This window comes from Leiobunum rupestre, chromosome 1, assembly GCF_980474605.1.
Source record: "Leiobunum rupestre chromosome 1, qqLeiRupe1.1.hap1, whole genome shotgun sequence".
NCBI lineage: Eukaryota > Metazoa > Arthropoda > Arachnida > Opiliones > Sclerosomatidae > Leiobunum > Leiobunum rupestre.
Window position 1 is genome coordinate 81,068,768 of NC_143384.1, and position 13,019 is coordinate 81,081,786.

Genomic DNA, 13,019 nt, shown 5'->3' on the forward strand with positions numbered 1-13,019 from the left:
TTTATTTTAAATTTAATTCGCGTAAAAATAAAATGGAATAATTTCCAACTTTTATTTTAAATTTAACTCGCGTAAAAATAAAATGGAATAGTTTCCAACTTTTATTTTAAATTTAATTCGCGTAAAAATAAAATGGAATAGTTTCCAACTTTTATTTTAAATTTAATTCGCGTAAAAATAAAATGGAATAGTTTCCAACTTTTATTTTAAATCTAATTCGCGTAAAAATAAAATGGAATAGTTTCCAACTTTTATTTTAAATTTAATTCGCGTAAAAATAAAATGGAATAGTTTCCAACTTTTATTTTAAATCTAATTCGCGTAAAAATAAAATGGAATAGTTTCCAACTTTTATTTTAAATTTAATTCGCGTAAAAATAAAATGGAATAGTTTCCAACTTTTATTTTAAATCTAATTCGCGTAAAAATAAAATGGAATAGTTTCCAACTTTTATTTTAAATTTAATTCACGTAAAAATAAAATGGAATAGTTTCCAACTTCTATTTTAAATTTAATTCGCGTAAAAATAAAATGGAATAGTTTCCAACTTTTATTTTAAATCTAATTCGCGTAAAAATAAAATGGAATAATTTCCAACTTTTATTTTAAATTTAATTCGCGTAAAAATAAAATGGAATAGTTTCCAACTTTTATTTTAAATTTAATTCGCGTAAAAATAAAATTGAATAGTTTCCAACTTTTATTTTAAATCTAATTCGCGTAAAAATAAAATGGAATAATTTCCAACTTTTATTTTAAATTTAATTCGCGTAAAAATAAAATGGAATAGTTTCCAACTTTTATTTTAAATTTAATTCGCGTAAAAATAAAATGGAATAGTTTCCAACTTTTATTTTAAATTTAATTCGCGTAAAAATAAAAGGGAATAGTTTCCAACTTTTATTTTAAATTTAATTCGCGTAAAAATAAAATGGAATAGTTTCCAACTTTTATTTTAAATTTAATTCGCGTAAAAATAAAATGGAATAGTTTCCAACTTTTATTTTAAATTTAATTCGCGTAAAAATAAAATGGAATAGTTTCCAACTTTTATTTTAAATTTAATTCGCGTAAAAATAAAATGGAATAGTTTCCAACTTTTATTTTAAATCTAATTCGCGTAAAAATAAAATGGAATAGTTTCCAACTTTTATTTTAAATCTAATTCGCGTAAAAATAAAATGGAATAATTTCCAACTTTTATTTTAAATTTAATTCGCGTAAAAATAAAATGGAATAGTTTCCAACTTTTATTTTAAATTTAATTCGCGTTAAAATAAAATGGAATAGTTTCCAACTTTTATTTTAAATTTAATTCGCGTAAAAATAAAATGGAATAGTTTCCAACTTTTATTTTAAATTTAATTCGCGTAAAAATAAAAGGGAATAGTTTCCAACTTTTATTTTAAATTTAATTCGCGTAAAAATAAAATGGAATAGTTTCCAACTTTTATTTTAAATTTAATTTGCGTAAAAATAAAATGGAATAGTTTCCAACTTTTATTTTAAATCTAATTCGCGTAAAAATAAAATGGAATAGTTTCCAACTTTTATTTTAAATCTAATTCGCGTAAAAATAAAATGGAATAATTTCCAACTTTTATTTTAAATTTAATTCACGTAAAAATAAAATGGAATAGTTTCCAACTTTTATTTTAAATTTAATTCGCGTAAAAATAAAATGGAATAGTTTCCAACTTTTATTTTAAATCTAATTCGCGTAAAAATAAAATGGAATAGTTTCCAACTTTTATTTTAAATTTAATTCGCGTAAAAATAAAATGGAATAGTTTCCAACTTTTATTTTAAATTTAATTCGCGTAAAAATAAAATTGAATAGTTTCCAACTTTTATTTTAAATCTAATTCGCGTAAAAATAAAATGGAATAGTTTCCAACTTTTATTTTAAATTTAATTCGCGTAAAAATAAAATGGAATAGTTTCCAACTTTTATTTTAAATCTAATTCGCGTAAAAATAAAATGGAATAGTTTCCAACTTTTATTTTAAATTTAATTCGCGTAAAAATAAAATGGAATAGATACTAATTTTATTTTAAATTTATTTTGATAAAAATAAAATGGAATAGTTACCAATTTTTATTTTAAATTTATTTTGATAAACATAAAATGGAATAGTTACCAATTTTTATTTTAAATTTATTTTGATAAACATAAAATGGAATAGTTACCAATTTTTATTTTAAATTTATTTTGATAAACATAAAATGGAATAGTTACCAATTTTTATTTTAAATTTATTTTGATAAACATAAAATGGAATAGTTACCAATTTTTATTTTAAATTTATTTTGATAAACATAAAATGGAATAGTTACCAATTTTTATTTTAAATTTATTTTGATAAACATAAAATGGAATAGTTACCAATTTTTATTTTAAATTTATTTTGATAAACATAAAATGGAATAGTTACCAATTTTTATTTTAAATGTAATTCAAGTAAAAAAATGGAATAGTTACCATTTAAGTGCCTCTTCGAAGTAATTTTGGGGTTTATAATATCGGGTTTGCTTTTTGACCGATATCAACTGATCTGGTAATATAAAACGTAAATTCAGATAATCCGATATCTGATTTATAACAATTATTTTCGAGGTTCAGATAAGGTAACTGCTAACTGAGAAGCGGTGGGTAGCACTAATTGGGATCCTGTTGGGGTAACAGAAATACTAGATGTATTATTAAATTTAAAGGGAAAGCATCAATCTTTGTAAATGCTCCAAAATATGAAAAGTAAAAATTTCAGACAGAGATTCCAACAGTAGACCGGTTTCGCCCTTTTGGGGCTCATCAGTACTGTGTAGGAACTCTGGCTATCCTCGGAAATCTGAACGTTTATTTGCTCCCAAATAGTTATTTGTGTCAATCTGAATCGCTATAAAACCAGCGAATTTTAACACGGAATACCTACCCGCAAATTCATTCAGTCCAAGACACCAAAACCAATCTTACACAGCTTAGTATTAAAACTCTTTGGAGGTTAACAAAAATACTGTAGATTGTACTCCCTTTAAAGAAGAAATTAAAAAAATATAAATATTGTTCGTACAAAATATGCCATTGAGAATTGTGAAGGCAAAATATTTTAGGTAATTAAGAGCTAATTTCTGTAGAAACTCATGCGCTGGCTGTTCTAGTTGGATTTACGTAGTTTTTTTATATTATCAGAAGTATATGATATATCTGTTACGAAATAAGTATTTATCTATTTATCTTGCTAATGCTATTCGCTTGAAACATGAATCTAGGAAAAAATTTAAACTTTTTTGTTTTCCGGAAAAAATGTACAACGGACTAGAAGGTCACCAGCACTTTTTTCTCCCAAAATTTGGAATTACCATGAAGCAACAAGAAATAACTCTGAGCCGTGGAAGCTGGAATAATGGTTTCGCAAGACTCGTTGGTGAAGACCATCCAACTTGTTGGAAGTTAATTGAAAAGCTTCAAAAGCTAGTAGAATCGCAAATACATAAAAGAATTTCGGATGTCACTCGTGGTGTACAAGTTCGCGAGCGTAAGAGTCCCCAGTGTGTAGAGTTACAAAAAAGGTTATAAAATTTGACACATGATTATTTCACCAAAAGAAAATACATTTCCGCATTCCTTCGTGGCGTCAGTCAAAACATCTGGTTTGCAAACACTCGTGGTGTACAAGTTCGCGAGCGTAAGAGTCCCCAGTGTGTAGAGTTACAAAAAAGGTTATATAATTTGACAGATGATTATTTCACCAAAAGAAAATACATTTCCGCATTTCTTCGTGGCGTCAGTCAAAACATCTGGTTTACAAACACTCGTGGTGTACAAGTTCGCGAGCGTAAGAGTCCCCAGTGTGTAGAGTTACAAAAAAGGTTATATAATTTGACAGATGATTATTTCACCAAAAGAAAATACATTTCCGCATTTCTTCGTGGCGTCAGTCAAAACATCTGGTTTGCAAACACTCGTGGTGTACAAGTTCGCGAGCTTAAGATTCCCCAGTGTGTAGAGTTACATAAAAGGTTATATAATTTGACAGATGATTATTTCACCAAAAGAAAATACATTTCCGCATTCCTTCGGGGCGTCAGTCAAAACATCTGGTTTGCAAAACCTCAAATTTAAATTTGCTTTATTGGAAATAAACAATTTAATTTTTATTTTGTACATATTTTCCTCTATAATAATTTCCATGTACATTTTTTACTTTGTACATATTTACGACGTAGCGAAATGTGTGTACATTTTTTCTTTGTACAATTTTTCCGCGTACCTTGAAACATGTGCCTACGCCGGCTCCAATTTGGTGCGAAGACAGTCATATATTGATTTTCTAATACTCTTTCACCGGGAAAATATGCTTTGTCAAAAAGTAAATATCCCTTCGCAGTGTCATTTTTAACATTTTACATCTATAAGCAGGGCCATCTTAAGGCATGGGCTAAATGGGCTACCGCCCAGGGCCCCCAGCCAGTTTTGGGGCACCGGAAAGGCCAGCCCTAAGGCCTCTATTCTAAAGATTGGTTAAATATTCTTTAGGATGATAAAATTAGCGAATAAGCCTACCGTTGGAAATTCTGGCTATTTTATTTAATTTAATTTAGGTTTTCACTGGAACATCTATTTGGTCCGAGTTTCGCGTCATTTTGTTTGCTCGAAGACCTATCGGTACGAGCTATTTGTAAGTTTTTAAATTTCTTCATAGGTGTTTAGGGTTTAGCTTTTTTATCCCTTTCATAATGGACTAATCTACTTATTCGCTAATTTTATCATCCTTTGCATTGCAGTCCATAGGTGGTTACTTTTAACGTTAAATATTATTTATACTCATTTAATATTATGTATCTTTTAGTTACGTCTGAAGTATTTTGACCCATCACCATATCGCGTATCATACCGTACCAACAATTTCTAAAACCTAACAGCGAGTCACTGTCATGAAGTAAAAATCTTTTTTTCGGTAGCCTTATGTTATACTTTTGAAATTAATAGTTTTGGTTTGATTATCGTGTAGTTGAATTTAGACAACGGATATACGAAGGCTGACCGTCGGGGATCGCGAAGGTCTTGAGAAATAATTTAGCTCAGGGCCCCAAAAGGTCTTAAGACGGGCCTGTCTATAAGCGATGTAATAGACTCGGTTAATTTTGAGCCTTGATGCAGTTTATACATCCGAGAATTGACGGTAAATTTGCGCCGAGCCTGCGAAGGTACCTGTTTCATTTTAGGAGCCTAGATGGTTACTTCTCTCATAAGAAATATTTATTAACTTATGGTATTACTGCCTTATCCCGGCGACTAATATCTAATTTATAAGGTTCACAATAGCAACGATTTTGTAAACGCGCCTAAAAGGGATTTTAAATTTCGTATACATAAACGAAACATCTCAACTACTGACATTATGGCAATAAATATTAGTAAAAAGGGCTTCTTGATTTTAAAATTTCAAAATAAATATCTTCAGAAACGAAGCGAGTGTTTATAACAGTAAATTTTGTGTTCCAATTCAGTAATTTATCATTATTACGCTGAAGTAAGCCTTATTTTAATTATGAAAGCGTTGTAATTTTGCAATAGACCTTGGTTTCGAGACAAAATAAACGGGCGAAGGAAGTTGATCTTTGGAATGTCTCTTTTAAAATTAAATTAAATATTTTTGTGGTTGCAGTGTTGCTAACAACGTATCTAACTTGTTTAGTGCTCGGAATTGTTTATTAATTATCCACAAATTTTCTGATTTATTTAAAAAACGTTGGTAAAAAGAATATCATTTTAACTTATTTAATTATGTTTTTTACGCAATCAAGCATGTATTTAAATAAAAGTGGCATTTATTTAAATAATTGTTTGTTTTATTTAAATAATAGGCTTATTCACTTTTGATTATTTAAACATTTTCCAATTTTTATTCAACTATTGGTTATTTAAATAAATATTATTTAAATATCGCCGAGCTTATTTTATTCACGGATAAAAATTAATCGAAATCCGAGCACTAAACTTGTTACAGCTTCGCCCTATAAAGTTATTAAATATTTTAGGAAACCTTCGTCAGCGGATACCTGTTTGAAATTTTTATCTTGTATTTTATAATATTATAAATGGTTGATTTCTTTCGGAATGAAGTTTCGTTACGCTCATACAGATTATGTTATCGCAATTTAATACATTGTGAAAACAGTGTTCCGGAAATTTCATAATTTTGAATTTCCAAGGAGGTTTCGCATTTCCTACGAGGTACCCGATACTTTCGGCCAGGGAAAATAATACGGTATTGGGTATTATATAAGACTATCAAAGCCCCCCTAAGTTTGAATTGGTCATAAAGGCGCGTGTATATGCATTGGGGGATTTGTGCATTAGTTTCAGTTTTTCACCACCAGGTGGATTCATGTCGCTAATTTGGCCAGTCATTAGCCCAACGTTAAAATTGCATTCGTTTCAAACTTAGGGGGGCCTTGATAGTCTTATCAAGAATATATTTCTGATTAGTAAGAATGACTATTATGTGGTGGCGATATCCGTAAGCACCTTGGTCGAATTTTCCCCTTCACGAATGGGGGAAGGAAAAACGTCACCGCCGTGTGCTTCATGGCGTTGGAATATGTCAGTTTTATGGAACTATTGGCGGGGTGGCGATGTGCTTAGTCGGGTTCGATCCAAGCTTGTGGCACTGGGTGAAAACTCAGAACCATTCTTGCGTTGAGTTTTTTCCCCCCGACTGTTTCATAAAAACTTACTGGGTTTAACGGTAATAGTAAGTGCTTGGAGCTGCTGGTTCACGTTGCTTGAAGGGCTTGCCACCACCATCCTACGCTATTTAACCCGGTCACTGGTAATTGGCTTCACAAGTCACTAGTTGACTTAGGCCTGTGTGGTTCCTTGGGTATGTGACAACACTTTCTGATACTATTTTGATGATATTAATAGTGTCTTTTGTATTCGAAATACGAAATAGGCGCTAGAATACATTCTTCGTATCTTGTTCAACTTGTTAAAATGTTCCACGCGCTCTTTAATATTTTAGCGAAAAAGGTTCGCGCATTTTTTTTATCTCAGAGACCACGGGTGAAATCGCTCAAAGCCATTTACGCTAAAATATCAAGATGCGCGTGGAACTTTTTTACAAGTTGAAAAAGACATAAATAGAGTTTATGCTAGCGTGTATTGGTAGTGAGTCTGACTCATTATTAAACAATTATCTACCTAAAATAAAGACCGAAAAACTAGGATGTAGTGGAGTCTGTAATTCTACGGTAGTTATTACTACACTAAACATTGTTTTCCGTTGACACTAAACCGTCGCTGGAAATGCACCGATTTATACCAAATTTCGAACGTTTCGTCTACGTCTTGTTCAGCTAGGAACAAGGTTGAAAATTAAAAAAAAATCTGTGTAAAACTACAACAGTTATCGATGTACACAGATTTGAGGCAAAAATGTTCATTAACCGCGCCATTATTGCAAATGAAAAGTATGTAAATAATTTGAGACTTAATCCAGTTTCGTATTTTGTACAAAAGTAATAATTTATTTGACACCACAATGTTCGTACACGAACAATAATTTAAAGACGAAATAGGAAAACAGGAATCCTCTGCGCTCCTGGAAGAGAATCGCGATAGACTAAAAGGTTAAAGTTCAGGCAACAGTTATCCATTTTGGTCATGAATAGAGCTATTAACGGGAAGGTGGATGTGGTCGAATGAAGAGTAGAAGGTTTGTAGGAGAGGGAATAGCGACAATGCCATAATGATCCCGGAAAGGTATAGGTGCTGATAAGGACAGCCTACGAGAGAGACTGCATTTAGTGGATGTAGCTAGCGCCATAGACGGCTGGGGCAGCGTGGGCAACGAGTGGAGCGTGGTGGGCCACGACGGCTGGAGCGTGGTGGGCGACGTACGCTGGAGCGTGGTGGGCGACGATAGCTGGAGCGTGGTGGGCAACGATTGCTGGAGCTACGGCCTTGACGATTGGGGCGGCGGCTGGGAGGACCTTGTACGGTGGCTCTTCAGCAAGGACCTGAGAGTAGTAATCAAAAGGTTAGATTTCAAAATAGGGATTTCGGTAAGGAGAACGACATTAAAGGGGCGTGCTTACTTGGGTGGCGGCTGGGGATTGTGGGGCGGTTCCAGGTTCGTTGGTGTGAATGGTAGCGCGGAATCCGAGGGCATCGGCGACGTAGTCTACTTGACGGTAGATACCATCTGGGCCGGTGTATCCGTAAGATCCTTGCTTGTTGTTGTGGGCATCGCTAACTTCATGACGGTTGGCGACGGTTCCGTCTTCGGTTTGGTGGCTGTATCCGAATTCGTATGGTTGAGCGGCCTCCTGCGATAAAATTACCATTGTCAAACGTTAGTTCTCGCGGACATAAATTAAGCGATCGTGTACGAAGTTCCTTACAGCGACAACGGCCTTGGCGACGACTGGAGCGGCGGCGACAACGGTCTTGGCGGCCAAGACTGGGCCGGCGTGGGCGTAGACAGCTGGGGCGGCGGCGTGGGCGTAGACGGCTGGGGCGGCGGCGGCGTAGGACAAAGCCGGGGCTTGTCTGTAGACCGGGGTGGCGGCGGCGTATCCCAAACCGTAAGTGGCTGGTACAACTCCGGCGCGAGCGAAAGCCACGAGGGCAAACAAGAAGGTAACCTAAAACGCGTTGAGACGGAGATAAAAAAGATTAAAACTTCAGCCCCAAATAAAATCCATCGGTGCAAATCCGGCAAATATCCCTAATCCAAACGGTTATAGTCACCTTAGCGAACATTGTTGGAGTTCCGTAGATAGTCGAACTGAATCTGAGGGTCCGTCGAATCGAAAACTGATTTTTATATCCGAGACTTGACCCCGTTTCGGGGCGGGCGTAATAAGAACGCTCGCGCCTTCAACCTTTAAACGCTCGCTAAATAGAAGTCAAGGATGGTCGATTAAACTTTTAATCGAAGGCGAGAAAGAGCTGAAAGCCAGTCGAGCCTATTCGCCATCAACCGCACCCAACTGACTTTCATAATCTCGGCTTCCTGAAGCGGACTTGGTCACCCCTCCCGATCGACGGATATGTCGAAAAAAATCACTTTCCCTGGACTGGTGCATCTCTTCAATATATATTCGCTAATGGACCCCTGGGCGAGAGTTGATCCACTTTTTTTTCCCGAATCTCTCTGCGTTTACGTTGGCGCCTTTCACTGGCGCGCGTGTTTCCACACACGCAGAATTAGGGCTGTACATAAATATATATGGGGCCCCACTTTTTTGCGTCTCTTTAAATTGGCTGAATCAATTAATGTAGGACGTTGCTCACGATAATAGCTCGATTCCGAAAGTCAGTGGGTGGAAATTTCCTTTCCAATTATCTGGCGAAGACGCACTTGCAGGGTTGTTGATTTTTCCGATTTTTTGTTTAAATAAATCGAAAAAATCATTTCATTTGATTTAAATCGGATTTTTATTGATTTTAATTGACTTTTTAATGGTTTTATGCTTGTTTTACTTGATAAAATCATTAGCAATTTGAGTGCAGCGGTAATGTAAATTAAAATAAATCTCAATAAATTTTATTATTATATTATATTATATTTATATAAATTAAATTGTATCAATTTGCTCTGAATTGACATAAGAATCAGCTACCACCAACTTAGGCCCAAGTCATCTAGCAACTTTTAATGCCTTTAAATCCGGTGGCCGGGTAGGGGGGTGGTGGCAATCACTTCATGCCACGCGAGCCAACAGCTCCCTACACTTACTCTTACTGTTAAACTCAACAAGTTTTTATGAGAACCTACGTTCGTACATTTTCATAAATACAATGAAGTATAATAGGTGATTTAAATCAATGATTTTTTCAAAAAAATCACTTGAATTAAATCAGACGACCCTGCTCACTTCCCTTACGTTGTAACGACTTTAATACTTTATTAGAAATAAGGGCTGGTTGTTATTAGGCCAAAAAACGCCACGACGGCAAGCATCGACGCAAAAACTATCCGTTCGGCCTAATGCACTTTTTTTTGCGTCGACGACGAAACAGACGACGTTTTGACATAAGGGAAGTGAATCTTCACAAGATAGGGGAAAATAAACTTCCAAACACTGACACCTGTTGGATGTTCACATTAGGTGGTTTCTTTTCGCTTGTCCGAGGCCAAAAAGTGTAAACATTTTACCCTAAAACGTTTTATTCGCCTGTTCTCGGGGTAAAATTTACCCTGTCCCGAATTTTGTTCGCTTGTTCCAGAGCTCTAAGGTTACACTTTTTACTCCTCGTCGAAAGGAGGTGTAGAGGGAGTAATCTAGCTTTGTCGTCTGCTTAAACGAAAACATGACTCGTTTAGACCTCTTCACACGAGGCAAGCTTTTTGTAAATAACCTTTAACCTTAATAACTACTCCCTACTTACTCCAACTCGTTTTTTTCGTTAAGACAGAATTGAAGTAAAATGACGTCATATGGCTACACCTTTTAACCTGCCCAAAAAACCCAGAACAGGCGAAAAAAACCACCTATTGGAAATACAATAATCATTACATTTACGCTTTGTTTTTGCGTCTTTCACTCGGTGTTTACAGTTTATACCAAGTGCTCTATTTAAAGATAGAAAAAGTTCCATATTTATGCTGTATTAAGTAATTTACCATTTCTGCCCTCCGGTTTAACAGACGGTTAGGATAACTGACGATAGTTAGTTTAAAGAAGTTTGGTAGCAAACGACTTTCTATTTTGAAATATACTCTCTTTAACTTGTGATTTTAAATTTAAATCATTTCCATGTTTTCGACCTATTTAATTGATCCCATTACCATAATGGCGATCCGCGTATTTCTTAATACTATATATTTTTACCAGTTACAATTAAGTGATTGTAAGTATTAGTAAATCCATAATTCGGAAATTTAGCTAGATTGACTAGCCAATAAGGCTAATAAGCGCAAAATTTAAATTAGCCACCCCCCAAAAGTATACTTAGTTTATAAGTTTAAACGTGAAATGCCGTCACTGTGAAAATCTGATTATATAATTAATTATCCTTTCTGACATACTTATGGTAATTTATGTTAATTTTTAAATTGTATATTCAGTTCCGAAATAAATCTTAAGGTCTTTAAATATAAAATAGATCGAATCTAGAACCAGAATCAGCTGGCATTGTAAGCAAAGGCCCAGTTCACCTTTCTCACGTACCGAATTCACAGTCAGGCGAATGGCTTTGACCCGCCCAGGCCGCCCTACTAGCTTCAAATATTGCAAATTATTTGACAAATAGGCCTAGTTTCGCGGAATAATTTTAATTGAGTTTTTCCGTTCGATAAGAAACTTTAGAAAATCGCTTTTAGAATCTCGACAGGTGCGCGCGTCGGATTCCGACAAGAAAAGGATTTTTTTCGATCAAGAATACATTTAATTTTATTTCCCGAGAATGGCTACTTTGTCTTTGAGACCATTTTTATCTTTGCTTCCAATCCAGTGCATGCTCTAAACAGCTCCTTCCCCCTGGAAATATTAAATCAGTCTCGTATCTCATTGGTTCCCTGAAACTGACGTCTACCGACGTAATTGAGGCGCACGCGGGTGACGTTTACCTCCCCCTCTCGTGCCCGGGAGAAAACTAGATGTGATGCCCGGATAGCGTCTGAACATGTTCATTCTCCCTAACTACATATGAATTTTTGCTTCGACATAATGTATCTTGTGAAAGCCAGTTTTTACAACCGTGACTTTTGATTTTTTATTGTTTTTTTATTTTTTTACAAAGGCGTATTCGGCGGCCGGGTGGACTTCATATTTAATAATTTTATTAATTTTATTCCGCTGATAACGGAATTTTTATTTAATAGGCTGATTTATTCGTTACATTTGTTGTTGGCTCGATAAAGGCCTGTTATCCGGCGTAATTTATTACCATCATCCGATTTTTTATATAGGACGCAAAAAAAACCCACCCTGTTAATGAACCAGCTAAGCACTCTTTGCCATGTTAAAGACTTCCTTTAACACCAAATTCCTTCTCATTTGGATAAAATGAGAAGTTAAAACTAATCTAGCCTTAACTAAAACTGGATCGCTAGTGCTTCATTTGAACCGAAGTACAATTGAATTCAAATCTAACCTATCCTTAATTAAAACTGGATGTCTGGATCGCTAGTGCTTACTTTGCTTCATTTGAACAAAAGGTGAATGGCATTCAATCTAACCTATCCATAATTAAAACTGGATCGCTAGTGCTTACGGTGCTTTATTTGACCAAAACGAAAATTACATTAAAACCTAACCTAGCCTTAATTAAATCTGGATCGCTATTGTTTCATTTGGACATTAGTAGAAATACATTAATAGCTACCCATCCTTATTTGAAACTGGATAGTTAGTGCTTAACTTGGACCACATTATAAATTAATTAAAACCCAACCTATCTTTATTTATATAATATATAATATATAATATATAATATATAATTAAGAATTTATAATATATAATTAAGAATTTATAATATATAATATATAATATATAATATATAATTAAGAATTTATAATATATAATATATAATATATAATATATAATATATAATATATAATATATAATTAAGAATTTATAATATATAATATATAATATATAATATATAATATATTATTAAGAATTTATAATATATAATATATAATATATAAATAAGAATTTATAATATATAATATATAATATATAATTAAGAATATATAATATATAATATATAATTAAGAATTTATAATTTATAATATATAATGAAATATGTAATGAGATGTAATGTGATATGTAATGTGATATACAATGTGATATGTAATATGTAATGTGATATACAATGTGATATGTAATATGTAATGTGATATACAATGTGATATGTAATGTGATATGTAATATGTAATGTAATATGTAATGTGATATACAATGTGATAAGTAATATGTAATGAGGTATGTTATGTAATATGTAATTTAATATGTAATATTTAATGCAATATGTAATATTTAACGAAATATGTAATATTTA

General features: G+C 33.4%; 2 protein-coding genes across 3 annotated transcripts in view; one reads left to right on the forward strand and one right to left on the reverse strand.

Moving 5' to 3' along the window:
* The window catches only part of LOC149967153 (ketimine reductase mu-crystallin), a 43,292-nt gene that overhangs the window by 17,028 nt on the left and 13,245 nt on the right, over positions 1-13,019 (forward strand). The gene's annotated exons all lie outside the window — the stretch shown is intronic.
* Positions 7,589-8,801, reverse strand: LOC149967154 (uncharacterized). Its single transcript, XM_090172517.1, has 4 exons — positions 8,760-8,801; positions 8,411-8,653; positions 8,105-8,335; positions 7,589-8,026 (listed from the first exon to the last, which is right to left on the reverse strand). Exons 1-4 carry the CDS (start codon positions 8,769-8,771, stop codon positions 7,811-7,813), a joined length of 702 nt encoding a protein of 233 aa, XP_090028643.1. The 5' UTR covers positions 8,772-8,801; the 3' UTR covers positions 7,589-7,810.

Bases quoted from the DNA above. Each gene is read 5' to 3' on its own strand.
- LOC149967154 (XM_090172517.1), bottom strand. The intron at 8,336-8,410 runs GTAAGGAACTTC...ATTTTATCGCAG, and splicing joins TCGCCAAGGCCGTTGTCGCT to GAGGCCGCTCAACCATACGA. The intron at 8,027-8,104 runs GTAAGCACGCCC...TACTACTCTCAG, and splicing joins AATCCCCAGCCGCCACCCAA to GTCCTTGCTGAAGAGCCACC.